The following is a 27,992-nucleotide window of genomic DNA, read 5'->3' on the forward strand; positions in this document are numbered from 1 at the left end:
ACTCTACCACTGAGCCACCTTCCCAGCCCCAGACCTAATTTTCTAACTGGGCTTAGGATGAAGATGCTTTCATAGCAAGGTTCTGGAAACCATCCTTTCTTTAAAAAGTAGGTTTGGCTGCCCACTCCCACTGAGTTGGAGCATTGGGGACAACAAATAAGGAAAGGAGTGGGGAGAGAAGAGTATTGGGGAAACAGTGGCTATGCCTATGCAGGGCTTTTAGTCTGGCAGGCCGAAAGCACAGTAGGGTCCTTCCATCCCACTGATGATGCAATCTGGGGAGCTGGCTGATGGGGACCATCAGGCCTCAGGCACCAGCACTTTCCAGAACACCAAGGGAGAAGCCATGTCACGGTGGTCCAGAGATGTATCCTGGTGCCTCAAGGAGGGGCTGGCTCATCTGTGAAAGCTGGAAAATACCAAAGAGTAGAGTCTGCAGCTTCCCAGAGGGTGGCCTCCAGCAAGCATCAATTACTGCCATTCCCCCTGGGCCCTGGAGTATGGCCCCTTCCCACCTACAAATAGACATAGAACACCAACTAGACCCAAGCAAGGAGAGGAGACAGAATGCATGTGAGCACTAAGGAAGAGTGGTGCAGCCCTTCCTCACCCAGGCAGGAAGCTCATGGTTTTACCCTGCAGCCTTTGCTTTCACTTATCTGGGGACTGCAGATGCTTTGTGTGATTTGAGTTGTAATCACTGAGGATAGAGTGTGACACAGCGGACAGCCTGGGTAATTCTTGTGTGGATGAAGAAAAGATAACTCACGGCGCACAGCCAGGAGAGTGTTTCCATGGCAACAGGACACGGAAGTCACTGTATAAGGGTGTGTCTCCTCCAGCAGCACTGGCCTAGGGAGTCCAGCATCTTCGTCCCTCCTTCCAAGCCGACCTCGGGCTCCTTTGCCCCAGGAATACACTTCTCCCTCTGCCAAAAAGAATTCCAAGAATTCTGAAAGAGACTTTTTTTTTTTTTTTTATGGTAGTGGTGGTGCTAGGTGGATTTGGCCAGATAGGATAGAGCCTAAGCAAGCAGCCATACAACCAAATGGTTAAATTGGTTCCAACAAAAGGTTGTTGAGTCCACCAGCCCTGAGATTACATATGCATGCCTGGGCCTGCCCCCATCAAGCCCACACTCACCTGCCCCAATGGCTACAGTGAAGGCATCCCCACAGGCCACCATCACCATCTTAATGCCCTCCAGGCCTTGGACCTGACAGGGTGCCCGGCTTCCCCGGCGGGCAGTGTTGGTACCCAACTGCCCATGCTGATTGCTGCCAAAAGTGTAGCAGCTGCCTGAGACTGTGGGGAAGGGAAAAGGAGAAAAAGGAAGGTCCTTTAACAAAAGTCCCAAGGAGGCCCGGTAAGCATCTCTCAAAACCCTGGTCCCCAGGTTTTACTCACCAGTCACAGCAGCTGAATGAGCAGTGCCTAGATCCACACTCAGGAGGGGCTCTTGGTCCAGGGGTGCAGAGCCTAGTGGTGTGAAGCTTAGGGCCTCCTCCACTTGCTGATGAGAGGCAGGCTCCTCCCCCTTAGAAAGGTGGTCTAGGCCCAGCTTGTTAAACCTAAAGACAAAGCCAACTGACAGTTTATATAGCTGCCTTGCCCCCACCTATATGGGTAGTGGCTGGTAGACAGATGCTACCCTGAGTTGAACCAAACATCACTCTCAGCCCCCTTCAGTTCTGTTTCTTGGGGAGAGGCACAAGAATGAAGAATGGAACATTTACATCCACCTATTCACCTGTTGCTCCCACATGCCAGGGCTTGGCCAGACACTGTGAGGATCATGGAAGAATCAATGCCACATACAACTCGCTGGGCTTCTTGTCCTGAGGGTAAAGGTACCTGCTGGGGGCAGCTATGGGACTCTGTGGTACCTAGTCCCAGCCTACCTACAAGAAGAAATAAGTTGAGGTTAGTTGGAGCATTAGGGATATTGATGTCAGAAGGAAGAGGGCCCACTAGGGAAACAGTATGAGTGAAGGCTGTTCTTAGCCTAAAATGACTTTTCGAGGTTCTTCTATTGCTGAAAATCCTTTACAAGCCTGTTCATGATCCCTCTATTCAGGAGGCTGAGGCAGGAAGATTTTTAGGTTATAGAACAATCAATGGATGACACTTCAAGACCCTGTCTCACACACAAAGAAAAAAGCAAGCCGGGCGCCAGTGGCTCACGCCTGTAATCCTAGCTACTCAGGAGGCTGAGATCTAAGAATCGCAGTTCAAAGCCAGCCCGGGCAGGAAAGACCTTGAGACTGCTATCTCCAATAAACCACTAGAAAACCGGTGAGCATCTTTTGTTCAAGACTAGCTTCTACCATTTAAGCCACAGAGCTACTTCCAGCTTTCTCTGAGTAGTTCATTGAAGAGTCTCATGGGCCTTTTCACCTGGGCTGGTTTCGAACTGTGATCCTCAGATCTCAGCCTCTTGAGCAGCTAGGATTACAGGCATGAACCACCAATACCTGGCTCAAGCTCCTGTTCTAATGCTACCTGTCCCTGACAGGTGACACAGCTATCCTTGAATTGTCACCTCTGAATCTTGGATGTAACCCTGATGCTAGTTGTCCTGAGCATGCTGAAAATGGGTCATCTCCACCCCTCTCTTCCAGAAACCATCTATGTCATCTCTAGTTTCAGTGTCCAGTCTAATGCCTAATCCAGAAAGGATCTCAGTAAGTACTGTTGGATGGATAGATATGCTTAGCATATCCAAGGCGCTCGGTCTGATCTCCAACACTGCAAATAATAATAATAATAAGGTGGGGGGGGGTGGCTCACGTATGTAATCCTAGCTACTCAGGAGGCTGAGATTTGAGGATCAAAGTTCAAAGCTAGCTGGGGCAGGGAAGTCTGTAAGATTTTTTTTTTTTTTGATTGGTCATGGGACTTGAATCTGTCCTGGGTGCTGTCCCTCAGCTATTCAGCTTAAGGCTACTGCTCTACCACTTGAGCCACAGCACCACTTCTGGTTTTCTGGTGGTTCATTGGAGATAAGATTCTCATTGATGTTCCTGCCTGTGATGGCTTTGAACCGTGATCCTCAGATCTCAGCCTCCTGAATAGCTGGGATTACAGGCATGAGCCACCAACACCAGGCTGTGAGACTCTTTATCTCCAATTAACCACCAGAAAACTGGAAGTGTTTCTGTGGCTCAAAGTAGTAGAACAGTAACCTTGAGCTGAAGAGCTCAGGGAGAGCACCCAGGCCCAGAGTCCAAGCCCTATGACCCACAATAAATAAATAAAGTAATAAAGTAATAATAACAAATAAATGTTGTTGGAAAAGAAAAAACCTCATCAGGGGGGCTGGGAAGGTGGCTCAGTGGTAGAGCGCATGCCTTGCATGCCAGAGGCCCTGGGTTCATTCCTCGGCACCACATAAGCAAAAAAAAAATAGCTGGAAGTGGCGCTGTGGCTCAAGTGGTAGAGCGCTAGCCTTGAGCTGAAGAGCTGAGGGACAGCGCCCAGGCCCAGAGTTCAGGCCCCATGACCGGACCCAAAAAAAAAAAAAAAAAAAAGAAAGAAAAAGAAAAAACTCATCAGGTGCCAGTGGCTCACACCTGTAATCCTAGCTACTCAGGAAACTGAGATTAGCTCAGGGCTAGCACTCTACCACCTAAGCCACAGCACTACTTCCGGTGCGCTGGTATTGGAGATAAGTGTTTCGAGGCCTTTTCCTGCCGGAACTGGCTTTGACCCACAATCATTATATTTCAGCCTACTGAGTAGGTAGGATTACAGGTGTGAGCTACTGGCACCCGGCTGAGCGCTAGCCTTGAACTGAAGAGCTGAGGGACAGTGCCCAGGCCCAGAGTTCAAGCCCCAGGACCAACAAAAAAAAAAAAAAAAAGAATTTGAGAGGAAAGAGGAAAGACCCAAGGGGGGGGGGGGGTAGAAGTAGGTATGAAGGAGAACCATGGCTAAGGAAGCTGTGAAAAGGAACTTTGAGGCTACAGCAAAGAAACAGAGGGAGCTTACCACCATCTCCACGGCCCCAGGCAAATAGTTCTCGATCAGTGGAGAGGGCCAGTACATGGGAAGCCCCACAGGCCACTTGCACCATCTCATAGCCCAGCAGGGCCTCCACAATGGTGGGCTAAAGAGAGAGAGGAGAGAGGAAAAGAAAGACCTTCCTGCCCACAGTGCCTTGGAACCATGATCCTCTGGTCTCAGCATCTTGAGTAACTAGGATTACAGCTAGGCTGCAAATTTTCAGAAGGTTTTGTCTCTTTAAATGCAGTCCTCCCTCCACCACATTCAGAACAAACTGCCAGGTGGGTAGCCACTAAAAAACATGGTCTTTTTTCTTTTTTTTTTTTTTTTTTTGTCAGTCGTGGGGCTTGAACTCTGGACCTGAGCGCTGTCCCTCAGCTCTTCAGCTCAAGGCCAGCGCTCTACCACTTGGGCTACAGCACCATTTCCAAGCATGGTCTTTCTGTACTTGCTCAGATCCTACCCAGAACAGGTGCAGCCTGGGAGCTAGTGGTAACTTGGCTGCTGAGGACTTCCCCACACCTCCCCCACCACCCCTCCCACCATCACCACCTGGTGTCAGCTTTCACATGTGCGCTCCCTAGCAGTCTCTCACTTCCCCTTTCCAGGGCACAAGTGCCACCCACCTGGCTGACGTCAGTAAGGCTGCCATGGCCTAAACACCCATTGCTGCCACTGCCAAAGGTCATGATGATGCCTCGGTCTGGGAAAGAAAGCAGTTAAGGAAAGAGGAGTGAAACCAGCTTGATACACACGTGAGTTGGAGGAGCGGGATAAAATTGGGGCTAAGGCTAGAAGGATTGGGGGAGGGGGGCGAGAAAGATAGGGATCTCTTCCTGTGTGTGGTTTTGGACAAGTGACCACTTCTCTAAGCTTTAGTTTCCCCATCTGTCAAATGGGCCCTTGTGGCATCTGCCCGTTGTTACGGGGTAACAGAGACGGGTGTAAGCACGTGTTCTCAACTGCTAGTCCATAGAAGCAGTTAATTTGTTAATTAGGAGAAAAGAGACAAGCATTAGTTGAGCAATTTGCAACGGAAAAAAGTTGCTCTGTGGAGAAGTTCCTACAGGAGTCTCCTCTGACAAGCTCACCAGTCAGGCAAGCGGTGAAGAGGTCCCCGCAGGCCACGTGCTTGATGGTCACGCCTGACTGGCCCTCCAAGAAACGTGAGATGAACTGGGGCTGAGGGTGCTCCACCGCCCCAGGCAAGAGGACGCCTTCCCCAGCGCCTAGGGGCGGAGCCTGCGGGAGGGGAGGGGAAGTGGGCGGCGCCTGAGCATCTCCAAACCTCCTGACACCTTCACCCAATCCAGGCCACAGCCAATGCCAACCTGCTCACCTCCCACAGGATAAGGCGTCCCGAGCGTGTGACCCCGGCCTTCTGTGTGCGCCCGGTGGCCACCTGGACCACCTCAGTGTTGAGCATGGGCAGCCGCAGAGGTGTGCTGAGCCCCCCACCCCACGCATACACTGAAGAGAGTGGTGGCGGGATGGCAGGCCTCAGTGATCCCCGGGGCATGCCTGTGGGTACACAGCCAATTAAACTAATGGAAATGGTCGGGAATAAGCAAGCTTTGGCAGCTGACACACCACCACCCCACTTACCTCTGCAGCGGGCACTGGAAGTCCTGTTCCCTGTGCTGCTAGGGGCTATGGGTGGTCCTGGGACCAGGGACTTCTCTGCTCTGAAGGACAGACACAAGCCTCAGGACAAGGACACTCCCTGGCAATCTTACACAGTACAGAGGGAGCCCCCCCTCTTCCCCTCTCCTATCACCCAGGACCCCTCCATCTATGTAGACCTCCGCATGAGAACGCTGCCCACATCCGTGTGAAGGTTAAGGAGGGCCCGGATGCAGAGGGGCTGAGCCATGATGTGGCTGAGTGGTGGACGCTGTGAGGGCTCCAGGCTGAGCAGACTCAGGACAAGCTGGCGCAACTCAGGGCTGTACCGGTCAGAGATGGGGGCAAAAGTGCCACTCATGATCTTCAGCACCAGTGCTGGCAGGTTCTGTGAAGCCCCAAAGTTGGAGTATAGGTGGCCAGGGTGTTGGGCTAGGCTCTTAGCCAGAGCAGCACCCTTAGCTCCATCTCCATCTGAGGATCTGATGGGGTAAGCAGAGTCTTACTGAAGGAGACTTCAGTGTCTCATCAGAGGACTCTCCCAATGGGAGCAAAGCCAAACCCTACTTTCAGGAATTCCTAGTCTGATAAGGGAGTTCCAGCACTTCCTCCCTAAACTGCTGAGACTACCACAGGTCATCTGAACCAGAACAGCCACAAGCCCAGACCTGAGGTAATCCACCTGGGGAAATCCAGATACAATTGAGATATGACTGACTGAAGAGAAGAAGCTCAGAAATGGTTGGAACTGAGGGCTGCTGAGCACGGAGCAAGATTTCCCAGTTGTTTCTTTAGGGGAGTTTATACTCACTGCAGCTTCAAAGGCCCTCTTGAGGCTGGCCAGTTCATAGAGGACACAGCCCAGGGCCCAGATGTCACTCTTCTGGTTGTAGGGTTTACCCTCACACAGCTCAGGGGAGATGTAGCATGGAGTACCCACCACCTGCAGGAAGGAAATCTAATTAGAGTCCACTTTAGGCTTTGGCCACACACCCATTTGTGGACAGCTTCCCTTCAAAGCAGGCCAAAAGGCTTTCTCCTACAAGACTATACAGCTAGGGGCCAGGGAGCCAGATTTGTTTTTTTTGGGGGGGGGTGCTGGGAGGACGTAAGGATGTAGAATAGACCTCTGCCCTCAACACTTTTAGCATCCTTAGGGTCCCTTCCATGTCTAGGCACCGTGTAGGCTTTGCTCTTGCTGCTAAGGATCTTGGAGATGCCAAAATCACCAATTTTGACAACCATGCGGTGTTTGTCAAGAAGGATGTTCTGGGTCTTGAGGTCCCGGTGCAGGATGAGGTGGGTGTGCACATGATGCAGGGCAAGCAGGATCTGCACAAAGAAGTGAAGGATGGTCTCCTCCTCCAGCAGAGAGTTGCAGCGCTTTTGGATGAACTCAGCCAGGGTGCCACCTGTAACCCAAGAAGCTCCTCAAGATCTGGACTCTTCCAAATGGGAGACAACTCCTCTCCTTTTATGGAAGAGGATTAGAGGACAAGGAACCAGAATGCACTTCTGACCTTCAGCCAAGCCCCATTCCAATGAAGGAAGCTACCTAATCACATATTTGTTTGGCTATCCTAGAAGTGCGAGGTCCATGAAACCAGGTGCGGAAAGGAGGCAGGCCCACCTGGTGCATATTCCATGGCGATCATGAGTGCCTTGTCCTCCAGGAAGTTCTCATAGTATTCAATAACATTGGGGTGGTTGAGCAACTTGAGCACCTGGCACTCGTTTTGGGCTGCTTGCCGCTCTTCTTTGGTCATCTGCTCTACTGGGATCTGCTTGATGATCACCAGCTTCTGGTCAGCCTTTCGCAGGCAGAGGTGCACAATCCTAGAGACATATAGAATGGAGCAGGCACTAGCTGAGCCTCCAGCCATATATCAGGTAGAAGAAGTTAAGTGTGGTAGTACATATCTGTAATCCCAGCTCTTGGAAAACTGAGACAGAAAGATTTTGAGTTTGAGGCCAGCCTGAATTACATAAGTTCTAGGATATATAATAAGACATGGTCTCAAAAAAAAAAAAAGTTCAATGAATGGAACCCACTCAATATATTATTTCAATTCTGTGGTCAGTGTATATAAAAGCAGAAATTATATTGTCCTTTTACTTTTTTTGTACCCAACCAGTTCTGGGGCTTGAACTCAGGGCCTGGGTGCTGTCCCTTAGCTATTCAGCTCAAGGCCAGCGCTCTATCACCTGAGCCACAGCGCCACTTCGGGTTTTCTGGTGGGTAACTGGAGATAAGAGTCTCATGGACTTGCCTCCCAGGGCTGGCTTTGAACCGTGATCCTCAGATCTCAGCCTCTAGAATAGCTGGGATTCTGGGCGTGAGCCACCAGTGCCCGGCTACTTCTGGCTTTGTTGTTGTTCTTGTTGGTTTACTTGGGATAAGTTTCACAGACTTTCCTGCCCAGGCTAGTTTCCAACCTCAATCCTCAGATCTCAGCCTCCTGAATAGCTAGAATTACAGGTGAAAACCACTAGCACCCAGCTTAACATCTTACTGTACACAGGTCCTGTATGGTGAATGAGGACCACGTCTATTTTTGTCATCTGTATCATCAGCGCCCACAGCCAGACGTCTTGGCTCCATATCAAGAAATATCAAGGACAAGCAACTTCAGAGAACTCCCCACCGCCCTGCGGCTGGCGAGGGGCGTGGCCGCTTTAGGGCAGAATCTCCTCGCTAGGCCCGAACCGGAAGCCGGGGCGGGGCTTCTCAGAATGGCACTCACGCCTTGGGGAGGGGTTAGCCAGGCGGCAAATTTCAGTCAAGAGTTGGAACTTATTTCCCCTCTGCCCTAGCAGTTCCCTTCCCCAGAGCCCCGGCTCACCCGAAGGCGCCTCTCCCTACCACTCGGATCCGCTCGTATTTCTCCATCTCATTTCTCAGAGCTAAGCCTCCGGGGACCCTCCGCGCGGCGCGTGCGCAGACCCGCCCGTCCTGGAGCCCCGCCCCTGTGGCTGTGCAACTTTTTCGGGGCGGAGCCAGCTCAGCTAATTAAGAACTGGCTGGGGCGCGCGCGGGTGTTTTCGAACCCGTCTGTTGCTCACTTCCCCGACACGGGTTCGCTTTTCCCTCGCGACCATCATCCCCCACGTAGGGTCCAAGAATAGGGCGGTACCGGTGTGTGTATGTGTTTGTTTGCTCGCACCCGCCTTTTTCTCACCCCTGCGGCGCGCAACCTGGCCCTGGGCCAAGCGCGATTGGAGGAAGGCCGTGATCCACTGTTATCCGCACACCCCAAGGCGGAATGAGGGAAGACTAACCCTGCTCTTCCCACCAAGGACGCCATTTCGGACTGGCGTGGGTTTTTATTGGCACGTAAACACAAGAAACAAAACAATCCGAGAGTCGTGCTGGGTCTGTGGGGCTGGAAGCAGGGTGAGTTTCGTGTTTGCCTAAGGAGGGACCGGGAAACCCCGAGCTGTATCAGTTGATTCATCTGGGGAAGACTTCACGCCACCACCACCACCACTATCACCACACCACACCCCCCCTCTGGGGCTGACCCGACTGGTGACTAGGCATTTGTCATTGCTCTCACCTCGGAATGCACACCCAAACCGCTGTCCTTGAAGATGGGCTCCTCCAGTAGGTGGAAGTAACTCAGTATCTGGCAGCTTCTGGAAAAGGATTCAATGCTTTTGACCAGAAGTAGAAAGCTAACTGATATCACCCACTAAATTCTTAATAGAAGTGAATTAGTTGATTGATTTGGTTGCAGGGTTTGAATTCAAGGCCTGGGCACTGTCCCTGAGCTTCATTTTGCTCAAGAGCACTCTGCCACTTTGAGCCACAGCGCCAACTTCCGGCTTTTTCTGTTTCTATGTAGCACTGAGGGTTTCATGCATGCCAGGCAAGCACTCTACCACTAAGCCACATTCCCAGTCCCCCACTTCTGGTTTTATGGTGGTTAATTGAAGATAGTCTCACTGAAATTCTTGTTCAGTCTGGCTTTGAACCGTGATCCTGAGATCTCAACTTACTAAGTAGCTAGGGCCAGTGTACACGGTAAGTGAATTTAAATTTAATCCCAGCTCCAGTTGAGCCCCTCCTGCTCTGCGGGAGCTCTATAAAATCTCAGCATTGGGCTGGGAAGGGGGCTCAAGTGGTAGAGCTCTAGCCTTGAGCTGAAGAGCTGAGGGACAGCGCCCAGGCCCAGAGTTCAGGCCCCACAACTATAAAATTAATTAATTAATTAATTAAAATCTCAGCATTAAAGAAGTAAATGGTCATTCGCTAAAGGCTAGCGTCCCTGTTTTTGAATGAGGGAGTAATTCGAGGAAAAGGATGTTTATCTTCTGCTTGTGATCCCCCCGCCTCGGAAGGACACTTTCCTTCTTGGAAGGAACACTTGGAACGGACCAACGGTACTAGCACAGACCAGTGTTGGCTGGTGGACCGGTTGTCTCGTGAGCTAAGAGGGGGGAGGGCACTCTCCTAGGACATCGTGCTGTCACCTAGTAATGGACTGGCCCTAGAATGACCCAGGTTCCCCCAGCAAGGATTAATGTGTAACCTTGGAGCCTTCATGGAACACAGAGCAAACATCCAGACGACCTGGTCCTTGGGTCTCTGAGCTTCGAATTTTCAGGTTCTTCCTCCTCCATACTTCTCCCTTCCCCCTTCTTCCACGCTTTACTCACACTTCACTTCACCAACTTCCAACTGGGATCAGCCTTATTTCCATCCCCCATCCCCGCCCCCGAAGCAACCACTTTGCTCTTTTGAAGGCGGGAGAAGACCCAAGTCCACGGTGGGGACAGGCTGACACCTAGTGGCCAGAAGCCGCAACTGCTCCAGGGTACTGTCCTGGAGAGAGAGGTGGGGTGGGTCACCCCAGCTGTCTGGGCAAATCTGGTCTTCCCCACTCCAGCCTCGGGAGCCAGGAGCCCTGGGACTATCCGAGGGAGGACTGTGACAGCCGCCTGGCCCCGGGAGCCCCAGAGTGGCTGAGAAGACAGGTGATGGGTGACTCAACAGTTCCTAAGTAGTGGCTCTGGGCACTGGAGAGGCAGGTAAACATCGCCTGTTACTGGCCAGTGGAGCTGGGCGGAGCCATTCTCTCAAGGCGGGGCTTCCGACCCCTCTCCAAGATCAGGATTTAGGTGATTTGGGTCTTGGACGATCTCACTCAGCTGTGCCCAGAAAGGAATTGAGAGCGCACTTCTCCGATCTATGCTGGGAAACTGCTGGCCCTGGGAGAAAAGTGGGGATGAGGCTAATGAGTCCGTGCGAGCGAGGGCGGCTGGGGACACCTCGGCAGTCGGGAGGAGCCAGACTGGGGCGCCTTGGCGGCGACGCCCCCAGGACAACCACTTCCCGCCCGAAGTCGACGAGATCCGGGCGGGGCCGGGGCGCTGGCGGGGCGGGGGAGGAGGGAGAATGGGTCTCGCGCCGTCCGCGCAGCAGAGGCGCCCGAGGGGCGGAGGCAGGCGGCGGGGCGGGGCGGGGGCGCGGGCGGCGGGGGGCGGGGGCAGAGGCCCCGCCAGGAGGGCGGGGAGGGGCGATGGGGCCTAGAGGCTCAGCGAAAACTCCGTGGGGCTTTCGGCCGGCGAGAGAGGCTGTCGGGGCGCACTGGCCAGACGGAGTCCTGTTTCCACAACTGCCCGGAGAGACGGCCTAGAAGGCGGACAGACAGACGGCAGGGAGGGCCAGTATGACCCCCGTCCTGCATCCCGCCCTGCCCCTGCTCCTGGTCGCCACGCTGACCTTCCGAGCGCTCCGGCGAGCCCTCAGTCGCCTGCCCCTGCCGGCGCACGTGCGCACCGACCCCCTGCGCACCTGGCGCTGGCACAACCTCCTCGTCTCCTTCACCCACTCCATTGTGTCAGGGATCTGGGCACTGCTGTGGTGAGTGAGCGACTGGGAAATGAGGTGGCCAAGGGAGCCGGCGGCGGGGTGCTGGGACTGGCTTCCCTGTTATTATTCCCATCACTCACAGCGAGCCGGGGCCGTGGGATCTCACCTGATTCCCTGGCTGGGAAAACTACCCAACCAGCTACGATCCTGGGAAACCCGAGACACCTGGGTTTCGGCCAAGCTCCTCCTTACTCTCCAGTTAGCCAATGATGGGAGCCCAGACTACCCTGGGACCGGCCAGAGTATTGGGGGAGTTCAGGGTCCTTGGGGATGCTGAAACCGAGAGAACCTCCCTTTTCCCCTCCCTTCCAGTTTATGGCAGACTCCCGAGATGCTAGTGGAGATGGAGACAGCGTGGTCACTTTCTGGTTATTTGCTCGTTTGCTTCTCCGCAGGTAGGTCTTGCCCTGGAAGCTTGAGGTAGAGGGGAAGGAGGTGGGCAGCATTCGCGATGACAAATAACACCGTACAGCTAAAAGAAAGCTTTGTGTCTGTTAGGATACTTCATCCATGACACAGTGGACATCGTGATTAGTAGCCAGACTCGGGCCTCTTGGGAATACCTTGTTCACCATGTCATGGTAAGTGATGTGATCCAGGACTGGATCCTATCCGTTTTCCTGAACCCAGGAGGCAAAAGGCTTGTCTTAATGTCTGCTGTGTTCTCCCTTTCTCAGAGGCTACTAATACCTAGGCTCACCTACTGAGCAAACAAACTGGGAAAGCTACTCAGAGCTAGAACCTTTGGGCAAAGATCAAAGTCTATGGAATGAAAAAAACCCCAAACACAAATATTACATCTGTTTCCCCAGCCCTCAATTGATGGTCTGATATATCTCCACCTTGACACCTTGTCTTATAGGCTATAGGTGCCTTCTTCTCTGGCATCTTTTGGAGAAGCTTTGTTGGTGCAGGTGTCCTGACACTACTGGTGGAAGTCAGCAATATCTTCCTCACCTTCCGAATGATGATGAAGATCAACAATGCCCAAGAGCTTCTCCTTTACAGGATCAACAAGTACGTCAACTTGGTCATGTACTTTCTCTTTCGCCTGGCACCTCAGGTCTACCTCACCAAATTCTTCCTGCAATATGCAGGCCAGAGGAACCTGGGCGGCTTTCTGCTGAGCATCTTGCTCATGTTGGATGTGATGATCCTCATCTACTTTTCCCGCCTCCTACGCTCTGACTTCTGCCCTGAGCCGGTCCCCAGCCGGCAACACAAAGACAAGTTTTTGACTGAGTGAGAGGTGCAAGGCCTGGGACATGGGGCAAAGGATAAAAATCACAGCCAAGAACTGGAACAGACTCACATAAACCGGGACTCTGCCTCAAGTGTGGGCGTCTTCTGGGGCCACCTTGAGCCTGCACCCACACTATTGAAACACTAATGAAAGCACTCCTCTGAAGTCTTTTTGTTTGGCAAGGGATGAGGGAAGCAGTCAGACTGGTTGGACATGGTAGATGGGAGTGATGACCCAAAAACCAGGCAACCTACACTGCCATGTCATGCCAATGACAGCCCTAACCCCTCTACTGCATCAAACTGCCTTTTCACATGTAGCCCCTTCAAGGGATAGAACAAAGGTTGTTCTCTTATCTCTGTGATGGGATAGGGAGTATGTCCAAGTTGTTCTAGGACAATTAATAAGTACCTCTGGGGCCTGAGTAGAGGTCTTGCAAAGGGGTGGGGATGTGGGTTTAAAGGTAAAGCAGTTTACTACCAAGCTCAATGCCATGGGTTTGATTCCCAGCTCCAAAACTCTTTAAGCTCTATTTTCCTACTGACAGTTTAGCCTACCCCAGGCCCAGCCAGAAACCAACAACCAACAAAGACAAGACACACATAATTGGTGGGAAAAAATGTATATTTATAATTTGCCAGCTTGATTCAGTTTAGATGATTCCAATCTGAAAAAAAAAAAAGGGGGGGGGGACTGTGTTATTAGAGCTCCTTTTCAAGATTATGCTTAAGTGTCATTCATGGTCAAGAGGGAAAATGACAGTTGGGTAATTAGCAAGTCAGGCTTGGTGACTAACAAATGCATCATCAGTGTTCAGAGGTAGGTAGGCACTAAGAGTTTGTTGCAGCCAGACACTTGGGCTCATGCCTGAAGGATCAAGGTCAGAAGCCAGCTCAGGTGGAAAAGCCTAGAAGTTTAGAGCCACTTGTATGAAAGCACAAAGCCCCTAAGAGTTCAAGCCTTGGTACCAGCCAAAGAAAGGTCTGTTGGAAGCTTACCTTGTTGGCAACATCTAAAGCATCGTAATCAGGAGCCAGTCGAACATATGCCTTCTTCTCTCCATCAGGTCTAGATGGAAACAGAAAGCTTAGTGACTACAGTCTCTACAGCTAGGTCTCCATACTCTCTTCCTCCAACCGCCCCTGCCAATTCTGGGCGCATCAGTGGTTCCTTTGTTCATATCATTCCTTTCTGAATAGTGAATTTTCCATCATTTGCGCAGAATAGGCGAGAGAAGTATTTTACTGGAAAAGGCTACAATGTACCTTAGCCCCTTATCAATTAGAGGTAGGGATCCAGAAAATGAGCACCAATCCTATACCAGAGGGACACTTTCCTAAAACTGACACCACATACAGGGGAGAATGTACAAAACTGTACAGAAGCATTAACTTTCAGACCCCTGACTGTGGCCCACTTACCTGATCAGGGTATTGACCTTAGCCACATCAATGTCATAGAGCTTCTTCACAGCCTGTTTGATCTGATGCTTGTTGGCCTTAACATCCACAATGAACACAAGTGTGTTGTTGTCTTCTATTTTCTTCATGGCTGACTCAGTGGTCAGGGGGAACTTGATGATAGCATAGTGGTCAAGCCTGAAAGGAAAAGCAAAATGGAGGCAGGGACCCAGGTTGGATGGGCATTCTCTTTTGAGTCCAACTGAAGGGCTGGAGAATAGGTGCATCAGACAATAAGAATGCAAATCATTTTTGTCAGACTTTGGTCGCTTAACAGTGTCATCATCTGCACCCTGAGTTCCAGAGCTCTGAAGGCCCAGCCTGGAGGCAGACCCTTATGCATTTTCTTTGACCTGAAGGGATTTACTTAAGAACCACCTTTGACTTCAAACACTTTCACTCATTTCTACTTCATTGGTTACTAAAAGATGGCTCATGCCTGTAATCCTAGCTACTCAGGAGAACTGAGGACTCGGTTGTACTAAAGGGCCTGCACTATTAAGCACTCTACCACTTGAACCATGACTTCCAGCCCTGTCCCTCAGCTCTTAAGCTCAAGGCAAGCACTCTACCACTTGAGCTACAGCACTTCTGATTTTTGTTTCTGTTTATGTGGTGCTGAGTAATCGAACCCAGGGTTTGATGCTTTTGAAGCACTACTAAGCATTCTACCACTGAGCCACCTTCCCAGCCCTGAAAGAACACCTTTTTACTTACAACTCTGCAGTGGCTTAAGCACATCTAGAATATAGCTTCTCAAGATACTTTCCTGTTCAGAGTTAAGACTAAATTCTAGGTTCAAACAGACGTAGTGTTGAATAAAATTTTTTTTTCCCTTTGGGGTCCGGTTGTGGGGCCTGAACTCTGGGCCTGGGCACTGTCCCTCAGCTCTTCAGCTCAAGGCTAACGCTCTACCACTTGAGCCACAGCGCCACTTATGGCTTTTTTCTTTTTGTTTATATGGTGCTGAGGAATCAAACCCAGGGCCTCTTGCATGCAAGACAAGCATTCTACCACTCAGCCACTTTCCCAGCCCCAGAGTGCAGAAAACTTGACAAGTGTACCTCCTAGACATTGTTAACAGGCCACACTACTGCCCAAATACAATGACTGAATCCTCACCATCAAATCTGCCTATGTGATTTCCCTCAAGGCTGTCCTCTGCAGCAATAAGTGTTATGAAGAAAGAAATAAAATTTAACTCCAAAATAAGCATGTGTTTAACCTCTCCTTTATACTCAATAAATTGGACTTTGGAATATTGACACGTTAAGTAGTAATTAACACACAAGCATGGGGCAACACTAGCACTTACTTGTTTCTCCTCGGAGCACTCTTCCGAGGGTATTTGGGCTGTCTTCGGAGCCGTAGCGTTTTGGGCCGCCGGAAGGTGGGTGAAGTGCGGATCTTCTTCTTTTTGTGGCTGTGGACACCTTTCAGCACTGCCTTCTTGGCCTTCAAAGCCTTTTCCTTGGCTTCGGCTTTAGGAGGGGCAGGAGCTGAGAGAAGGAAAGAAAATCAGGCAGGGGGCTTAAACCAGAAATCTGTTACTTCCGGCCTGGAGAGCTGCCTCAAGCGCCCACGTCCACATGTGCATCAGAGGTTCCTTTGAAAACATCACAAATCTCAGAAAATTAAGATATTTCCCATCATATGCACTATGTTGGAGCGAAGGTAATCCACTTGTTAGAACTTCAGTAGAATGGCGAAGAAACGAAACTAGCACGTGATATTTGCTAGGAAGTTTTGACTATACCCACCGCCCTAACCACCCAGAGGGACACATGGCCCCATATAACATGAAAAAGAGGGAGAAAACGAGTAATGCTGGGAAATCCTAATTCCTTTTAGGTCTGGAAACAAGCTATGATGTTGTACAGCTCCCCCCAAGCCAGTTATTTGGCCTTCCCTGGCGAAAACGTGGCTGGATTGCATGTAACCCACTTCACAGGACCCAGCCCATGCGGCTGGGCCTACAGCGCCCACATAACGCCGCAGTGTGGCATAACCGCCGGATGCCGTTCCGGGACACATCCCCGCGAACTTAGCCCAACCATGTCCTCCCAGTAAGTTGTCTGCGAGCATTCCAAGGAAACCCGCGGACCTAACACACACCTCCCTTCTTCGCTTTCGGCGCCATCTTGGTGAAAAGGGTTTCCAGCGTCGATTTCCTAGGGCTTATAGAATCAAGTCTCACTGAGCATCGCGATACTTTTTAGTTAGAGTTGATTGGCTAACTTGTAGCGTGGAGCTCTCTGGGAATTGTAGTTCTTGCTTTAGCCAGAGTAAGCATGCATTACCCCTCCCAACCTTCCCTTCGTTAGAGTCTGAGGCTTCTTGGGAGTTGTAGTTTCTTGCCCCTCCCATAAGCGTTTACCTACACGGGTAGATGTACTGGTTTTTTTTCTGGAGTCTGATCTTGGGTGCTTCCCATCTTAAGCAACTTCCAATCTCAGGTTTACAACACTAGGAGACTGTAAAACTGCAAAGTGAAAGAATACAGTTAAACTGACTAGGTAAGAAACAAAGCTGTAATGTTAGACCAGGATTTATCTCCTTCAAATAACATAAATGGAAAACAGGTCCAGAAAAGTTGTGGTTTAGCAATTACCACCGCGATATGATAGCAGAACAAATTGAGGGGAGGAGGAGGGTGGACACTTGAGGAGAGTTTCTGAGAATGTACTAGTGGGCTCACCTGTCCTCCTTTTTTTTTTTTTTTTTTTTGTCAGTCATAGGGCTTGAACTCTGGGCCTGGTCGCTGTCCCTGAGCTCTTCAGCTCAAGGCAAGCGCTCTGCCACTTGAGTCACTTCTGGTTTTCTGTTGGTTAACTGGAGATAAGTCTCACTGACTGGGCACCGGTGGCTCATGCCTGTAATCTCAGCTACTTAGGAGGCTGAGATCTGAGGATCACGATTCAAAGCCAGCCATGGCAGGAAAGTTCAAGATCCATGACCGACACACATACACACACACACACACACACACACACAAAAGAGTCTCACAGACTTTTCTGCCCGGCCTGGCCTTGAACTATGATTCTCAGATCTCAGACTCCTGAGTAGCTAGTATTACAGGTGTGAGCCACCGGCTCCTGGCACATCTGTCTTCCTTTACAATAGTGTCAAGTTTTCCTGACAATCTGTGTGTGTGTGCGTACATGTGAATGCAGATGTGGGGGAGGGGGGTTTCGGTAATGGGGATTGAACTCAGGAAACTTGTGTTTTCTTAGTCTTTTCACTCAAAGCTGGTTCTTTACCACTTGAGCCACTCCACTCCTCCAGGTTTTTTTTCTTTTTTTGCCAGTCCTAGAGCTTAAACTCAGAGGTCCTGGCCACTGTCCTTGAGCCTCTCTATGCTCAAGGCTAGCAGTCTACCACTGAGCCACAGCACCACTTCCAGCTTTTTCTGTTTATGTGGAACTGAGGAATCAAACCCAGGGTTTCATGCAGGCTAGGCAAGCACTCTACCACTAAGCCACATTCCCAGCTCACTACTCCTCCAGGTTTTTTTCTGGCTAATTGGAGATAAGAATCTCATGGAAATGGGGTGCCAATGGCTCATGCCTATAATCCTGGCTACTAAAGAGGCTGAGATCTGAGGATTGAGGTTCAAAGCCAGCCCTGGCAGGAAAGTCCATGAGGCTCTTTTTTTTTTTTTTTTGGTCGGTTGTGGGGCCTGAACTCTGGGCCTGAGCATTGTCCCTAAGCTTTTCAGCTAGCACTCTACCACTTGAGCCGCAGTGCCCATCCACCTTTTTTTTTTTTCCTGTTTATCAAACCCAGGGCCTCATGCATGCAAGGAAGCACTCTACCACTGAGCCACCTTCCCGCCCCAATAAAAGGCTTTTTTTTTTTTTTTTTTTGTCTGTCGGTTGTGGGGCTTGAACTCTGGGTTTGGGCACTGTCCCTCAGTTCTTCAGCTCAAGGCAAGCACTCTATCACTTGAGCCACAGCACCACTTTTTTTTTTTTTGCCAGTTCTGGGGCTGGGCATTGTCCCTCAGCTGCTTTCTTGCTCAAGGCTAGTGCCTTGGGCCACAGTGCCACTTCCAGCTTTTTATGTTTATGTGGTGCTGAGGTGCATGAGAGCCTCATGAATGCGAGGCAAACACTCTACCACTGAGCCACCTTCCCAGCTCCATGAGTGGTCTTTTGACAATATTCTATCTCCTTCTCCCTCTCTTTTGCCAGTCCTGGAGCTTGAACTCAAGAGCCTATGCTCTAGCCGGGCGCTGGTGGCTCACGCCTGTAATCCTAGCTACTCAGGAGGCTGAGATCTGAGGATCGCGGTTCAAAGCCAGCCCGGGCAGGAGAGACCGTGAGACTCCTATCTCCAATAAAAACCACCAGAAAACTGGAAGTGGCGCTGTAGCTCAAGTGGTAGAGCGCTCGCCTTGAGCTGAAGAGCTGAGGGACAGCGCCCAGGCCCAGAGTTCAAGCCCCACGACCGACAAAAAAAAAAAGAGCCTATGCTCTATCCCTGAGCTTCTCTGTGCTCAAGGCTAGCACTCTACCACTAGATGCACAGTGCCCCTTCTGGCTTTTTCTGAGTAGAGAATTGGAGATAAATAAGACTTTCCTGCCCAGGCTGGCTTTGAACTGCATCCTCAGATCTCAGCCGACTGAGTAGCTAGGATTACAGGCTTGAGCCACAGGCGCCTGGTTGACTATATTCTTGAAGTAGTTCATTCAGTGTTTCATACATCTAGTGCACAGATTTCTCCATTGCATCCTAATTCTTCCTGTAATTTCACTCTCACACCCCTTCCCTGAAATAATCTTTTCCCTTCCTTGTCCCAATCATCTTTGTTTCTTCAAATTCAGTGCCTAACAAAGCAAGATTTCATAATCCTCAACTTTGGTCTCTGAAGGTCTGCTCATCTAACCCTCCTCACTCAGGCCTGTTTCCCCTTCCCCTCCTGCAGCCAAAAACACTCAGTTCTAGTCCTCTACCCTGAAGAACTTTGCAAAAAGGAAGTTTGTTCTGTTTTGTTTTGCTTTTTGGAGCGGGAGGTATTCTAACATGGGCAGAAAAATGCACGCCCATACCAGACAAGAATCCTTGTGCCTCAGATTGGTGACTAACCTCAAGAGCAGAGTTTTTCGATCCATCTAGGCCTCTATCCTCCCGCCTTTGAGGAAGGAAGGAAGAGGCATCAGACTGTGGATATCTATGAACAGCCTCGTTCTGTTTTGGCCTTTATGCTTCCTCCCACCTTCCAGGGCATAAAGACGAGCAGGGGCAGACTCTTATGAGTCACCTTCTGAGCCTGGAATCGTGGAGGGAAGCGCCGCCTCTCCTTGGGCCCCCTGTCTCCCCCTTTCCCCTTCCCGCTGGTTCCTGGCCACACCAGATGCTGCGCAGCCATCACCGATTCCCCATCACCAATAATTCAAGTTGGGTAAGTGTCTCCAGGGAGATGCAACCCCGAGGGCTAATGGAGAGGGGGGGGCGGTGGTGGTCCAAATATGGACAGGTTCCAGCCTGGGTGGGGCGGTCCTGGTGCGGGGTGAAGTGTGTGGCTCAAGAGCCAGGATCCCAAGCAGCAGCGGGGAGAAGAGAGGAGAGAAGGAGGGGGGGAGGCCAAGGCGGCCGGGAGGGCGGCTTTGAGGCCTGGAGCGGCCCAGGAGAGGGGCAGGGGGCGGCCCTTCTTCAGGAATTTCCGGGGATCATGTTACAGCAGGCGCAGAGCAGAGCCAGCGCCGAGTGGGACGCGGGGCCGTGCCTCCTGACCGGGCCCCTCGCCCCCTCCTCTGGCGGCCCGCGGGCCCGGCTGCGCCGCCCCTGCCCACACTGACCCCGTGCGGCGGGGCCGCTCCGCGCCCCCCCCCGGCTCGCTCTGTTATGGTAGGGCCGTCCCAGCCCCGAGTTGTCGTCGGGTCTCCGCGGCCCCGGGTTATCTTAGGAGCTGTCCGGCCCCGCGTTATTGTGGGGTCAGCCCAGGCCCGGGCTCCCCCGGACACCACTCCTCGTCCCCAATTGGTGGCCGAGGGGTCTCCCCGCCCCCGAGTGATCTTCGGGACGCCCCGGGCCCGGGTGATTGTGGGTTCGCCCCGGCCTCTAGTGATTGTCTCCTCTCGGTGGCCGGCAGTGGTGGCGGCGCCTCCGAGGCCGCGGACTCCCGTAGGCTCCCCGTGGCCCCGAGTTATAGTCGGGACTCCCCGACCGAGGGTGATCGTCGGGTCTCCGCGAGCCCGGGCTGCCCAGGCGGATCAGGCCTCGGCGACTTCTCCCGGCGCCCCGCAAGGCTTTGGGCAAGATGAACATCCTGGCGCCCGTGCGGAGGGACCGCGTCCTGGCAGAGCTGCCGCAGGTAGGCGCCCTGGGCCACGTCGGATCTCTGGCTGGCTCCTCCCCGCGGGGAGGAGGCGGCACTGGACCTAGAAAGAATGGCACGGATGCAGCCCTGCCACCCAGCAGGGTGGGTCCCTCATGAGTGATCCGCCCTTCCCCCCCCCACCTGACCCCATCCTACCCCAACTCAGGGCTGCTGGGCTGCGGGACAGGATCCTGGGAGTGGGTGAGCCCCATTCTCTTTCGCCCCTCTTAGTGCCTGAGGAAGGAGGCCGCTTTGCACGTGCGCAAAGACTTTCATCCCCGCGTCACTTGCGCCTGCCAGGAGCACCGGACCGGCACCGTGGGGTGAGTTAAGGTCACCCATAACAAAACAAAGAAAAAGGAGGCCTCAGGCATCCACTCATTGCACTCAGGAGGGCCTAGTCACTGCTCCACAGCTTTTGTGCTCAAGACTAGCGCTCTACCACTTTGAGCTGCGCTTCCAATTTTCTGGTGGTTAATTGGAGTCTCTCGGCCTTTCCTGCTTAGGCTGACTTTGAACTGTCTTCTCAGATCTCAGCCTCTGGAGTAGGGAGGATTACAGGCATGGGCCACCAGCACCCCGCAGCTCCACTCTTCTTGAGGCTACATGATTACATTCCCTTTTTTTTTTTTTTTTTTGGTCGTGGGGCCTGAACTCTGGGCCTGGACACTGTCCCTCAGCTCTTCAGCTCAAGGCTAGCGCTCTACCACTTGAGTCACAGTGCCACTTCCAGCTTTTTTTTCTGGGTATGTGGTGCTGAGGAATTGAACCCAGGGCCTCAGGCATGCAAGACAAGCGCTCTACCACTGAGCCACCTTCCCAGCCCTACATTCCCTTTTTAATACCACCTCCGTGTCCTCCTCTCTCCTCTCAGCAAGATTCTTTGTGGGTCCTCTGGAAAAAGGTAGAAAGATGGTAGCTGGATTTCAGACACTGCCCAGTCCCGTGGTCATGTATCTACCATTGAGCCCTTGGGCAAGGGGCCTTTTGGCACTTACTGGGATGATTCTTACCCGTTTGATTTTTGTTTTTTTGAGTCCGGTCATGGGGCCCGAACTCTGGGCCTAGGCGCTGTCCCTCAGCTCTTCAGCTCAAGGCTAGTGCTCTACCACTTGAGCCACAGTGCCACTTTCGGCTTTTTTCTTTTTGTGGTGCTGAGGAATTGAACCCAGGGCCTCATGCATGCAAGGCAAGTGCTCTACCACTGAGTCACCTTCCCAGCCCATCCGTGAGACCCCTATCTCCAATAAACCACTCGAAAACCGGCAGTGGAGCTGTGGCTCAAGTGCTAGAGCCATCACCTTGAGCTGAAAAGCGCAGGGACAATGCCCAAGCCTAGAGTTCCAGCCCCACCACCGACCCCCCAAAAAAAAAAAATACTCAAACCAGGTGCCGGTGGCTCAAGCCTATAATCCTAGCTACTCAGGAGGCTGAGGTCTGAGGATCACAGTTCAAAGCCAGCCTGGGCAGGAAACTCGCTGAGACTCTTATCTCCAATAAATCACCAGAAAAACCGGAAGTCATGCTGTGGTTCAAGTGATAGAGCACTTGCCTTGAGCTGAAGAGCTCAGGGACAGTGCCCAGACTGAGAGTTCAAGACCCACAGCCACCACCACCACCAACAACAAAAGGAAATACTCTTGTAATCCTGGATACTCAGGAGGCTGAGATCTGAGGAACATGGTTTGAGCCCAGTTGGGCAGAAAAATCCCTCTACCACCTGAGCCACAGCTCTACTTGTTTTCTGTTGGTTAAGTAGAGATAAGAGTCTCAAGAACTTTCCAGCCCAGACTAGCTTCTAACCTTGATCCTCAGATTTTAGCCTCCTGAGTAGCTGGGATTACAGGTATGAGCCACTAGTGCCCAGCAACACACACATTTTTTGTTAGAGAATATTAGTTTCTGTAATCAAATCCACATAGATGCTGGGCACTGGTGGCATTCACCTGTAATTCTAGCTACTCAGGAGGCTGAAATCTGAGAATCAAGGTTGAAAGTCAACCCAGGCAGGAAAGTTTGTGAGACTCCAATTAACCACCAGAAAGCCAGACTTGGAGTTGTGGCTCAAGTGATAGAGTGCTAGCCTTGAGCAAAAAAGCAAAGGAGCTGGGCCCTGGTGGCTCACACCTGTAATCCCAGGTTCTCAGGAGGCTGAGATCTGAGGATTACAGTTGGAAGCCAGCCAGAGCAGAAAAGTCCTTGGGAAACTCTTACCTCCAATTAACCACTTAAAATCTGGTAGAATGCTAGCCTTGAGCACAAAGAAGCTCAGGGACAGTGTCCAGGCACTGAGTTCAAGCCTCACAATTTACCAAAACAAAGAGCAAAGAAACTGAGTTTAAACCTCAGTACCTGTGCATGCACATGCACACACACAAACACAGTATATGACTTTAACTATTTAATAGTCTTACTCATGTGCAGATGTAAAATAACATTTCTAGACCATATAACTGTTAATTTCTACACACTGCCAACTCAACAGAGTGAAGATACTTTTCCCCCTCCAGAGTTTACAGCATAGCTGTTTCTAAAAATTCAAATTATACATATATTTATTATACATAAGTGGCAGCAACAGTTTTTTCCAATTCCAGTTTGTTACTGTCCTTTTGTGTGTGTTTCTGTACTAGGGCTTCAACTCCAGAGCTTGGAGCTCTCTTTTAGCTTGTTTACTCAGGGTAAGCATTCTGCCATTTAAGCCACACATTTACTTTTTTTTTTTTTGTCGGTCATGGGGCCTAACCTCTGGGCCTGGGTGTTGTCCCTCAGCTTTTCAACTCAAGGCTAGCGCTCTACCACTTGAGCCACAGTGCCACTTTCTCCTTTTTCTGCTTATGTGGTGCTAAGGAACTGAACCTAGGGCTTCATGCATGCAAGGCAGGAACTCTACCACTGAGCCACCTTCCCAGCCCTCACATTTGCTTTCTGGTGGTTAATTGTAGATAAGAGTCTCATGGACTTCAGACTGCCTTAGAACCATTGTCCTCAGATTTCAGCCTCCTAAGTAGCTAGGATTACAAACATGAACCATCAGTGCCTAGTTCTAGGATGCATCTTTAATGATAGTGTTTTCATTAAATAAAAGATAATAATAGCTAGGAACTGGTAGCTCATGTCTGTAATCCTAACTACTCAGGAGGCTGAAATTTGATGATTGTGGTTTGAAGTCAGCCTGAACAATAAAATACATGATACTCTCATCTCCATTTAACCACCAAAATGTCAGAAGTAGAGCTGTGGTTCAAGTAGTTTAGCACCACCCTTGACTGAAAAAATAAAGTGAGACACAAGACCCTGAGTTTAAGGCCCAGTGGCAACACACATACACACACATGCACACAAAGATGCAATCTAATTGCAGAGATGTTAGAAAGACAAGTGCAAGAGTAAGTGTTGGAGGGGGGAGTTGGGGGGGGGCGGGGGGAGGCTGGGAAGGGATGTGAAGGGTAAACAAAGGAGGAGGCTTCAATGCTTGATAAGAAATGTACTCATTATCTTGCCCATGTAATTGTAACCCCTCTGTACAGTATGTTCACAAAAAATTAAAATTAAAATTAAAAAAAAAAAGAGTAAGTGTTGAAACTGAGGCTCAGAGAAGCTAAGTGACTTGTTAGAGTTACCACAGCTGGGTACCAATGGCTCATGTCTGTAAATCCTATCTACTCAGTAGAAAAAAGCCAGAAGTGGCACTGTGGCACAAGTGGTAGAGTGCTAGCCTTGAGGTGAAGAGCTGAGGGACAGTGCCCAGGCCCTGAGTTCAAGCCCCATGACCCCTCCAAAAAAAAAAAAAATCCAGGAGATTCTGTCTTCAATTAACCAGCAAAAAAAAAAAAATATTGGGCTGGAGTACCAGCTATGAGTGAAAAACCCAGGGAGAGACAGTATGAGACCCTGAGTTCAGACTCCAGTCGTAGTACAAAATATGTCTGGGCTCAGTGATAGAGCACTTGTTTAGCATGTGGTTCCAGGCACTTGCATGAGTTCCATCCCTATCCCTGGAGGTGGGGGAGCAAAAATCACATAGTCAATAAGTGTGAAAGCTGGATTTCAAGTTTATGTCCCTCTGATTTTTTTTTTTTTGCTAGTCCTGGAGCTTGAACTCGGCCTGGTTACTGTCTCTGAGCTTCTTTTGCTCAAGACTAGCACTCTATCACTTAAGCCACAGCGCCACTTCTGGCCTTTTCTGTTTATGTGGTACTGAGGAATTGAACCCAGGGCTTCATACATGCTTGGCAAGCAATCTCCCACTAAGCCACCTTCCCAGCCCATGTCTCTCTGATTCTGAACACTGCTCCCCAGCACATCTGCCCAGGCAGCTGCCTGAGCGGCCTAGTGTCTATGGTAACCACAGCCTAGGTACAGATGCCTTACTGGAGCCAATTGGAACATTAGAACTCCATAGGGTGGGCTGGGCGCCGGTGGCTTACACTTGTAATCCTAGCTACTCAGGAGGCTGAGATCTGAGGATCATGGTTCAAAGCCAGCCCAGGCAGGAAAATCTAGGAGACTCTAATCTCCAATAAACCACCAGAAAACCAGAAGTGGCGCTGTGGCTCAAGTGGTAGAGCTCTAGCCTTGAGCTGAAGAGCTGAGGGACAGCACCCAGGCCCAGTGTTCAAGCCCCATGACCAGAAAAAACGAACAAACACAAAACAAACAAAAAACTCCATGGGGTGTTCACTCTTATGTCAACTCCTATGTCCAGCAGATTTAAGATCTCCAAAGTCATTGTGGTGGGAGACCTGTCGGTGGGAAAGACTTGTCTCATTAATAGGTAAGAAGGGTATCACCAGAGCTTGGCTGGGTTGGGTAGGATGGAACCAGGCCTAATCCTGGGATATAGGCTAGACTACCTGATACCTCCTCAGGTTCTGCAAAGACACCTTTGATAAGAATTACAAGGCCACCATCGGAGTGGACTTTGAGATGGAAAGATTTGAGGTGCTGGGTATCCCCTTCAGTCTCCAACTGTGAGTGTTTTCTCTACCCCTTCCAGCTTGTCTTTCTCTAGCACCCATCATCCATCCCCATCCCCTGCATAACTAGGCCCTGGTCTCCTTCTTTTCAGGTGGGACACTGCTGGACAGGAGAGGTTCAAATGCATTGCATCAACCTACTACCGTGGAGCTCAAGGTAAGGACTGAGCCTAGAGGGGCAGATGGTCCAGGAATACTATTAACATAGAACTGGAGGTGGCTAGAGGTGTGGCTCAAGTGCCTAGCCAACACAAGGACTGGAGTTCAAAAACCAAAACCACAACAATAACAAAAATCATATAATACAGAGCTGGAGGGACTGGGGAAATAAGTCAATGGCATCTTTCCATTAACCTGGGGCTATTTCTGCCACTCTTTCAGCCATCATCATAGTCTTCAACCTGAATGACGTGGCATCCCTGGAACACACCAAGTATGTGAGGGTGCAATATCATAATGAAAGAATCCAGGAAGGCAGGGTTTGGAAAAGAAGGGTAGTTAGTAGCCAGGCATTGGTGGCTCACACCTGTAATCCTAGCTGCTCAGGAGGCTGAGATCTGAGGATCATGCTTTGAAGCCAGCCCGGGCAGGAAAGGCAGTTTGACTCTTTTTTCCAATAAACTACTTGGGAAAATGCCACTACTAGCACTGTGGCTCAAGTGGTAGAGTGCTAGCCTTGAGCAAAATAACCTCAGGGACAGTGCTCAGACCCTGAGTTCAAGCCCCAAGACTAGCTTCCCTCCTTCACAGGAAAAAAAAAAAAAAGGGGGAAGGGGAGGTAGTTAGGGAAGTGTAAGAACACGTCTACCTGGGGCTGGAGATGTAGCTCAGTGGTAGAGGAGTTATCTAGAATGCACAAGCCCCTGGTTCAATCTTGCCTTTGCAAAACACGAAACAAAACAAAAAAGGATGCATCTAATACCAAAGTGGTAATTGGGCTTAAGAGTTAAGCAGGAGGGGGTCTGGGAAGGTGGCTCATGGTAGAGCGCTTGCCTTGCATGCCTGAGGCCCTGGGTTCAACTCCTCAGCACCACATAAGCAAAAAGAAAAAAATGCCAGAAGTGGCACTGTGGCTCAAGTGGTAGAGCACTAGCCTTGAGCTGAAGAGCTGAGGGACAGCGCCCAGGCCGAGTTCAGCCCCCATGACCGGACCCAAAAAAAAAAAAAAAAGAGCAGGAGGGGCCTACCTGGTTCATTCCTTTCTTCCTACTGTCTTATTGTCTGTTGCAGGCAGTGGCTCTCTGATGCCCTCAAGGAGAATGACCCTTCCAGTGTGCTTCTCTTCCTTGTGGGTTCCAAGAAGGACTTGAGTGTGAGTGTGCCAATGGGAGGACCTCCTGACTTGGGGAGGCAACCACCCTATCTGACTCTGACCTTCCCACAGACTCCTGCTCAGTATGCACTAATGGAGAAAGATGCACTGAAGGTGGCCCAAGAGATTAAGGCTGAGTACTGGGCAGTCTCATCTCTCACTGGTGAGTTGGGAACCTTACCCCTCCTCTCCCTCCTACACTTCTAGCTGTGCTCAGTGCCTGAGCACCCACCCATCTGCTCCTCATGTCAGGAGAGAATGTCCGGGAATTCTTCTTCCGTGTGGCAGCACTGACCTTTGAGGCCAACGTGCTGGCTGAGCTGGAGAAAACAGGGGCCCGACGCATTGGGGATGTTGTCCGTGAGTACCCAGCTAGTTGAGGGTGGCAGAGAACAAGGGCCATCCCCAACCCTTACTTCACATGTTTCCCATATTTCTTCAGGCATCAACAGTGATGACAGCAACCTCTACCTAACTGCCAGCAAGAAAAAGGCTACATGTTGTCCCTGAGGAAACCATCCAGAGACTGCCCATCCCTGGGGCACTTTGCCACCTGAAAGCTCCAGCGCTCAACTCATAAACATTTGCACTGACTTGTTTTAGACCAAAGAGCTGCCCCTTGGTGGGAATACCTCCAGAAGGGTACTGGGACCATTCCTGCCCCCAGGCACCATGCCAAAAACTGGATGACCCTCTTACTCCTATAGCGGTTCTCCAGGGTGCCCAGGAGTGAGAGGGAGGGGAAGGGCAGTATTTCTGCTGCTTTTGCTCAGCCTGCCCAGGCCCTTTATGTATCAGAGTGCTAATGATTCAGCCATATTCTGTGCCTTATGCATTAAAATCTCTTTTTATTAGCATTGTATTATTTCATTTTTATTTATTTATTTATTTATATTTATTTAGTTTTTTTTGGGGGGGTCCGGTTGTGGGGCCTGAACTCTGGGCCTGGGCGCTGTCCCTCAGCTCTTCAGCTCAAGGCTAGCACTCTACCACTTGAGCCACAGCACCACTTCCGGCTTTTTTCTTTTTGCTTATGTGGTGCTGAGGAATCAAACCCAGGGCCTCATGCATGCAAGGCAAGCGCTCTACCACTGAGCCACCTTCCCAGCCCTTCATTTTTATTTTTATGATTAGCACATTATTATTAGTATTTTGCAGGAAGGAGTCCTTTGC

General features: G+C 50.8%; 4 protein-coding genes and 3 non-coding genes across 16 annotated transcripts; 2 read left to right on the forward strand and 5 right to left on the reverse strand.

Annotated features, from left to right (window-relative positions):
• On the reverse strand, positions 1-11,505 carry Nek8 (NIMA related kinase 8). Of its 3 annotated transcripts, none has more exons than XM_042691832.1 (15): positions 11,426-11,505; positions 7,259-7,464; positions 6,808-7,040; positions 6,440-6,571; positions 5,808-6,016; positions 5,611-5,690; positions 5,345-5,526; positions 5,097-5,247; positions 4,632-4,708; positions 3,991-4,108; positions 1,751-1,901; positions 1,408-1,571; positions 1,144-1,305; positions 770-928; positions 1-409 (listed from the first exon to the last, which is right to left on the reverse strand). In XM_042691832.1, exons 2-15 carry the CDS (start codon positions 7,392-7,394, stop codon positions 381-383), a joined length of 1,983 nt encoding a protein of 660 aa, XP_042547766.1. In that variant the 5' UTR covers positions 7,395-7,464; positions 11,426-11,505; the 3' UTR covers positions 1-380. The 3 variants fall into 3 exon arrangements, with proteins under 3 accessions (XP_042547766.1, XP_042547758.1, XP_042547748.1); XM_042691824.1 differs by lacking the exon at positions 11,426-11,505 and adding an exon at positions 8,492-8,580; XM_042691814.1 differs by lacking the exon at positions 11,426-11,505 and adding an exon at positions 8,472-8,538.
• Rab34 (RAB34, member RAS oncogene family) lies at positions 5,129-27,681 on the forward strand. 8 transcript variants are annotated; one of them, XM_042691897.1, is made up of 12 exons: positions 5,129-5,133; positions 7,783-7,789; positions 20,426-20,522; positions 20,760-20,851; positions 25,237-25,305; positions 25,400-25,501; positions 25,600-25,664; positions 25,889-25,940; positions 26,738-26,819; positions 26,892-26,982; positions 27,072-27,179; positions 27,262-27,681. In XM_042691897.1, the coding sequence occupies exons 3-12, from the start codon at positions 20,469-20,471 to the stop codon at positions 27,327-27,329; spliced, it is 783 nt and encodes a 260-aa protein (XP_042547831.1). In that variant the 5' UTR covers positions 5,129-5,133; positions 7,783-7,789; positions 20,426-20,468; the 3' UTR covers positions 27,330-27,681. The 8 variants fall into 8 exon arrangements, with proteins under 8 accessions (XP_042547831.1, XP_042547834.1, XP_042547803.1 ...); XM_042691900.1 differs by having other exon boundaries at positions 25,240-25,305; XM_042691869.1 differs by having other exon boundaries at positions 26,738-26,982.
• Tlcd1 (TLC domain containing 1) lies at positions 11,133-13,250 on the forward strand. The gene is made up of 4 exons (XM_042691916.1): positions 11,133-11,494; positions 11,816-11,898; positions 12,002-12,084; positions 12,366-13,250. The coding sequence occupies exons 1-4, from the start codon at positions 11,301-11,303 to the stop codon at positions 12,747-12,749; spliced, it is 744 nt and encodes a 247-aa protein (XP_042547850.1). The 5' UTR covers positions 11,133-11,300; the 3' UTR covers positions 12,750-13,250.
• Rpl23a (ribosomal protein L23a) lies at positions 13,353-16,426 on the reverse strand. Its single transcript, XM_042691926.1, has 5 exons — positions 16,322-16,426; positions 15,522-15,705; positions 14,168-14,344; positions 13,745-13,814; positions 13,353-13,413 (listed from the first exon to the last, which is right to left on the reverse strand). The coding sequence occupies exons 1-5, from the start codon at positions 16,344-16,346 to the stop codon at positions 13,399-13,401; spliced, it is 471 nt and encodes a 156-aa protein (XP_042547860.1). The 5' UTR covers positions 16,347-16,426; the 3' UTR covers positions 13,353-13,398.
• On the reverse strand, positions 13,902-13,966 carry LOC122120615. The gene has a single exon (XR_006149757.1). It is a non-coding gene; the product is annotated as a small nucleolar RNA SNORD42 (small nucleolar RNA).
• LOC122120624 lies at positions 14,427-14,499 on the reverse strand. Its single transcript, XR_006149759.1, has one exon. It is a non-coding gene; the product is annotated as a small nucleolar RNA Z17 (small nucleolar RNA).
• LOC122120610 lies at positions 15,798-15,865 on the reverse strand. Its single transcript, XR_006149756.1, has one exon. It is a non-coding gene; the product is annotated as a small nucleolar RNA SNORD42 (small nucleolar RNA).
• Positions 27,682-27,992: the final 311 nt, after the last annotated feature.

The sequence above is a fragment of the Dipodomys spectabilis genome, unplaced genomic scaffold (genome assembly GCF_019054845.1).
Source record: "Dipodomys spectabilis isolate Male_0828 unplaced genomic scaffold, ASM1905484v1 ptg000004l, whole genome shotgun sequence".
NCBI classification, from domain to species: domain Eukaryota; kingdom Metazoa; phylum Chordata; class Mammalia; order Rodentia; family Heteromyidae; genus Dipodomys; species Dipodomys spectabilis.

Excerpts from the sequence above, each read along its gene's own strand:
- Nek8 (XM_042691814.1), bottom strand. The coding sequence starts at position 8,518 with ATGGAGAAATACGAGCGGATCCGAGTGGTAGGGAGAGGCGCCTTCGG. Across the intron at positions 1,902-3,990 it reads CTGGGGCCGTGGAGATGGTG|GTAGGCTGGGACTAGGTACC; the intron begins GTAAGCTCCCTC and ends TTCTTCTTGTAG. Across the intron at positions 929-1,143 it reads CACTGTAGCCATTGGGGCAG|AGGGAGAAGTGTATTCCTGG; the intron begins GTGAGTGTGGGC and ends TCTTTTTGGCAG.
- Tlcd1 (XM_042691916.1), top strand. The coding sequence starts at position 11,301 with ATGACCCCCGTCCTGCATCCCGCCCTGCCCCTGCTCCTGGTCGCCACG. Across the intron at positions 11,495-11,815 it reads GGGATCTGGGCACTGCTGTG|TTTATGGCAGACTCCCGAGA; the intron begins GTGAGTGAGCGA and ends CCTCCCTTCCAG. Across the intron at positions 11,899-12,001 it reads GCTCGTTTGCTTCTCCGCAG|GATACTTCATCCATGACACA; the intron begins GTAGGTCTTGCC and ends TGTGTCTGTTAG.
- Rab34 (XM_042691902.1), top strand. The coding sequence starts at position 19,461 with ATGAGTCACCTTCTGAGCCTGGAATCGTGGAGGGAAGCGCCGCCTCTC. Across the intron at positions 19,600-20,436 it reads CCGATTCCCCATCACCAATA|TTCTCCCGGCGCCCCGCAAG; the intron begins ATTCAAGTTGGG and ends GGCCTCGGCGAC. Across the intron at positions 25,665-25,888 it reads CTACTACCGTGGAGCTCAAG|CCATCATCATAGTCTTCAAC; the intron begins GTAAGGACTGAG and ends CCACTCTTTCAG.
- Rpl23a (XM_042691926.1), bottom strand. The coding sequence starts at position 16,346 with ATGGCGCCGAAAGCGAAGAAGGGAG. Across the intron at positions 15,706-16,321 it reads GCCGAAAGCGAAGAAGGGAG|CTCCTGCCCCTCCTAAAGCC; the intron begins GTGTGTGTTAGG and ends TCCTTCTCTCAG. Across the intron at positions 14,345-15,521 it reads AGTGCTCCGAGGAGAAACAA|GCTTGACCACTATGCTATCA; the intron begins GTAAGTGCTAGT and ends TTTTCCTTTCAG.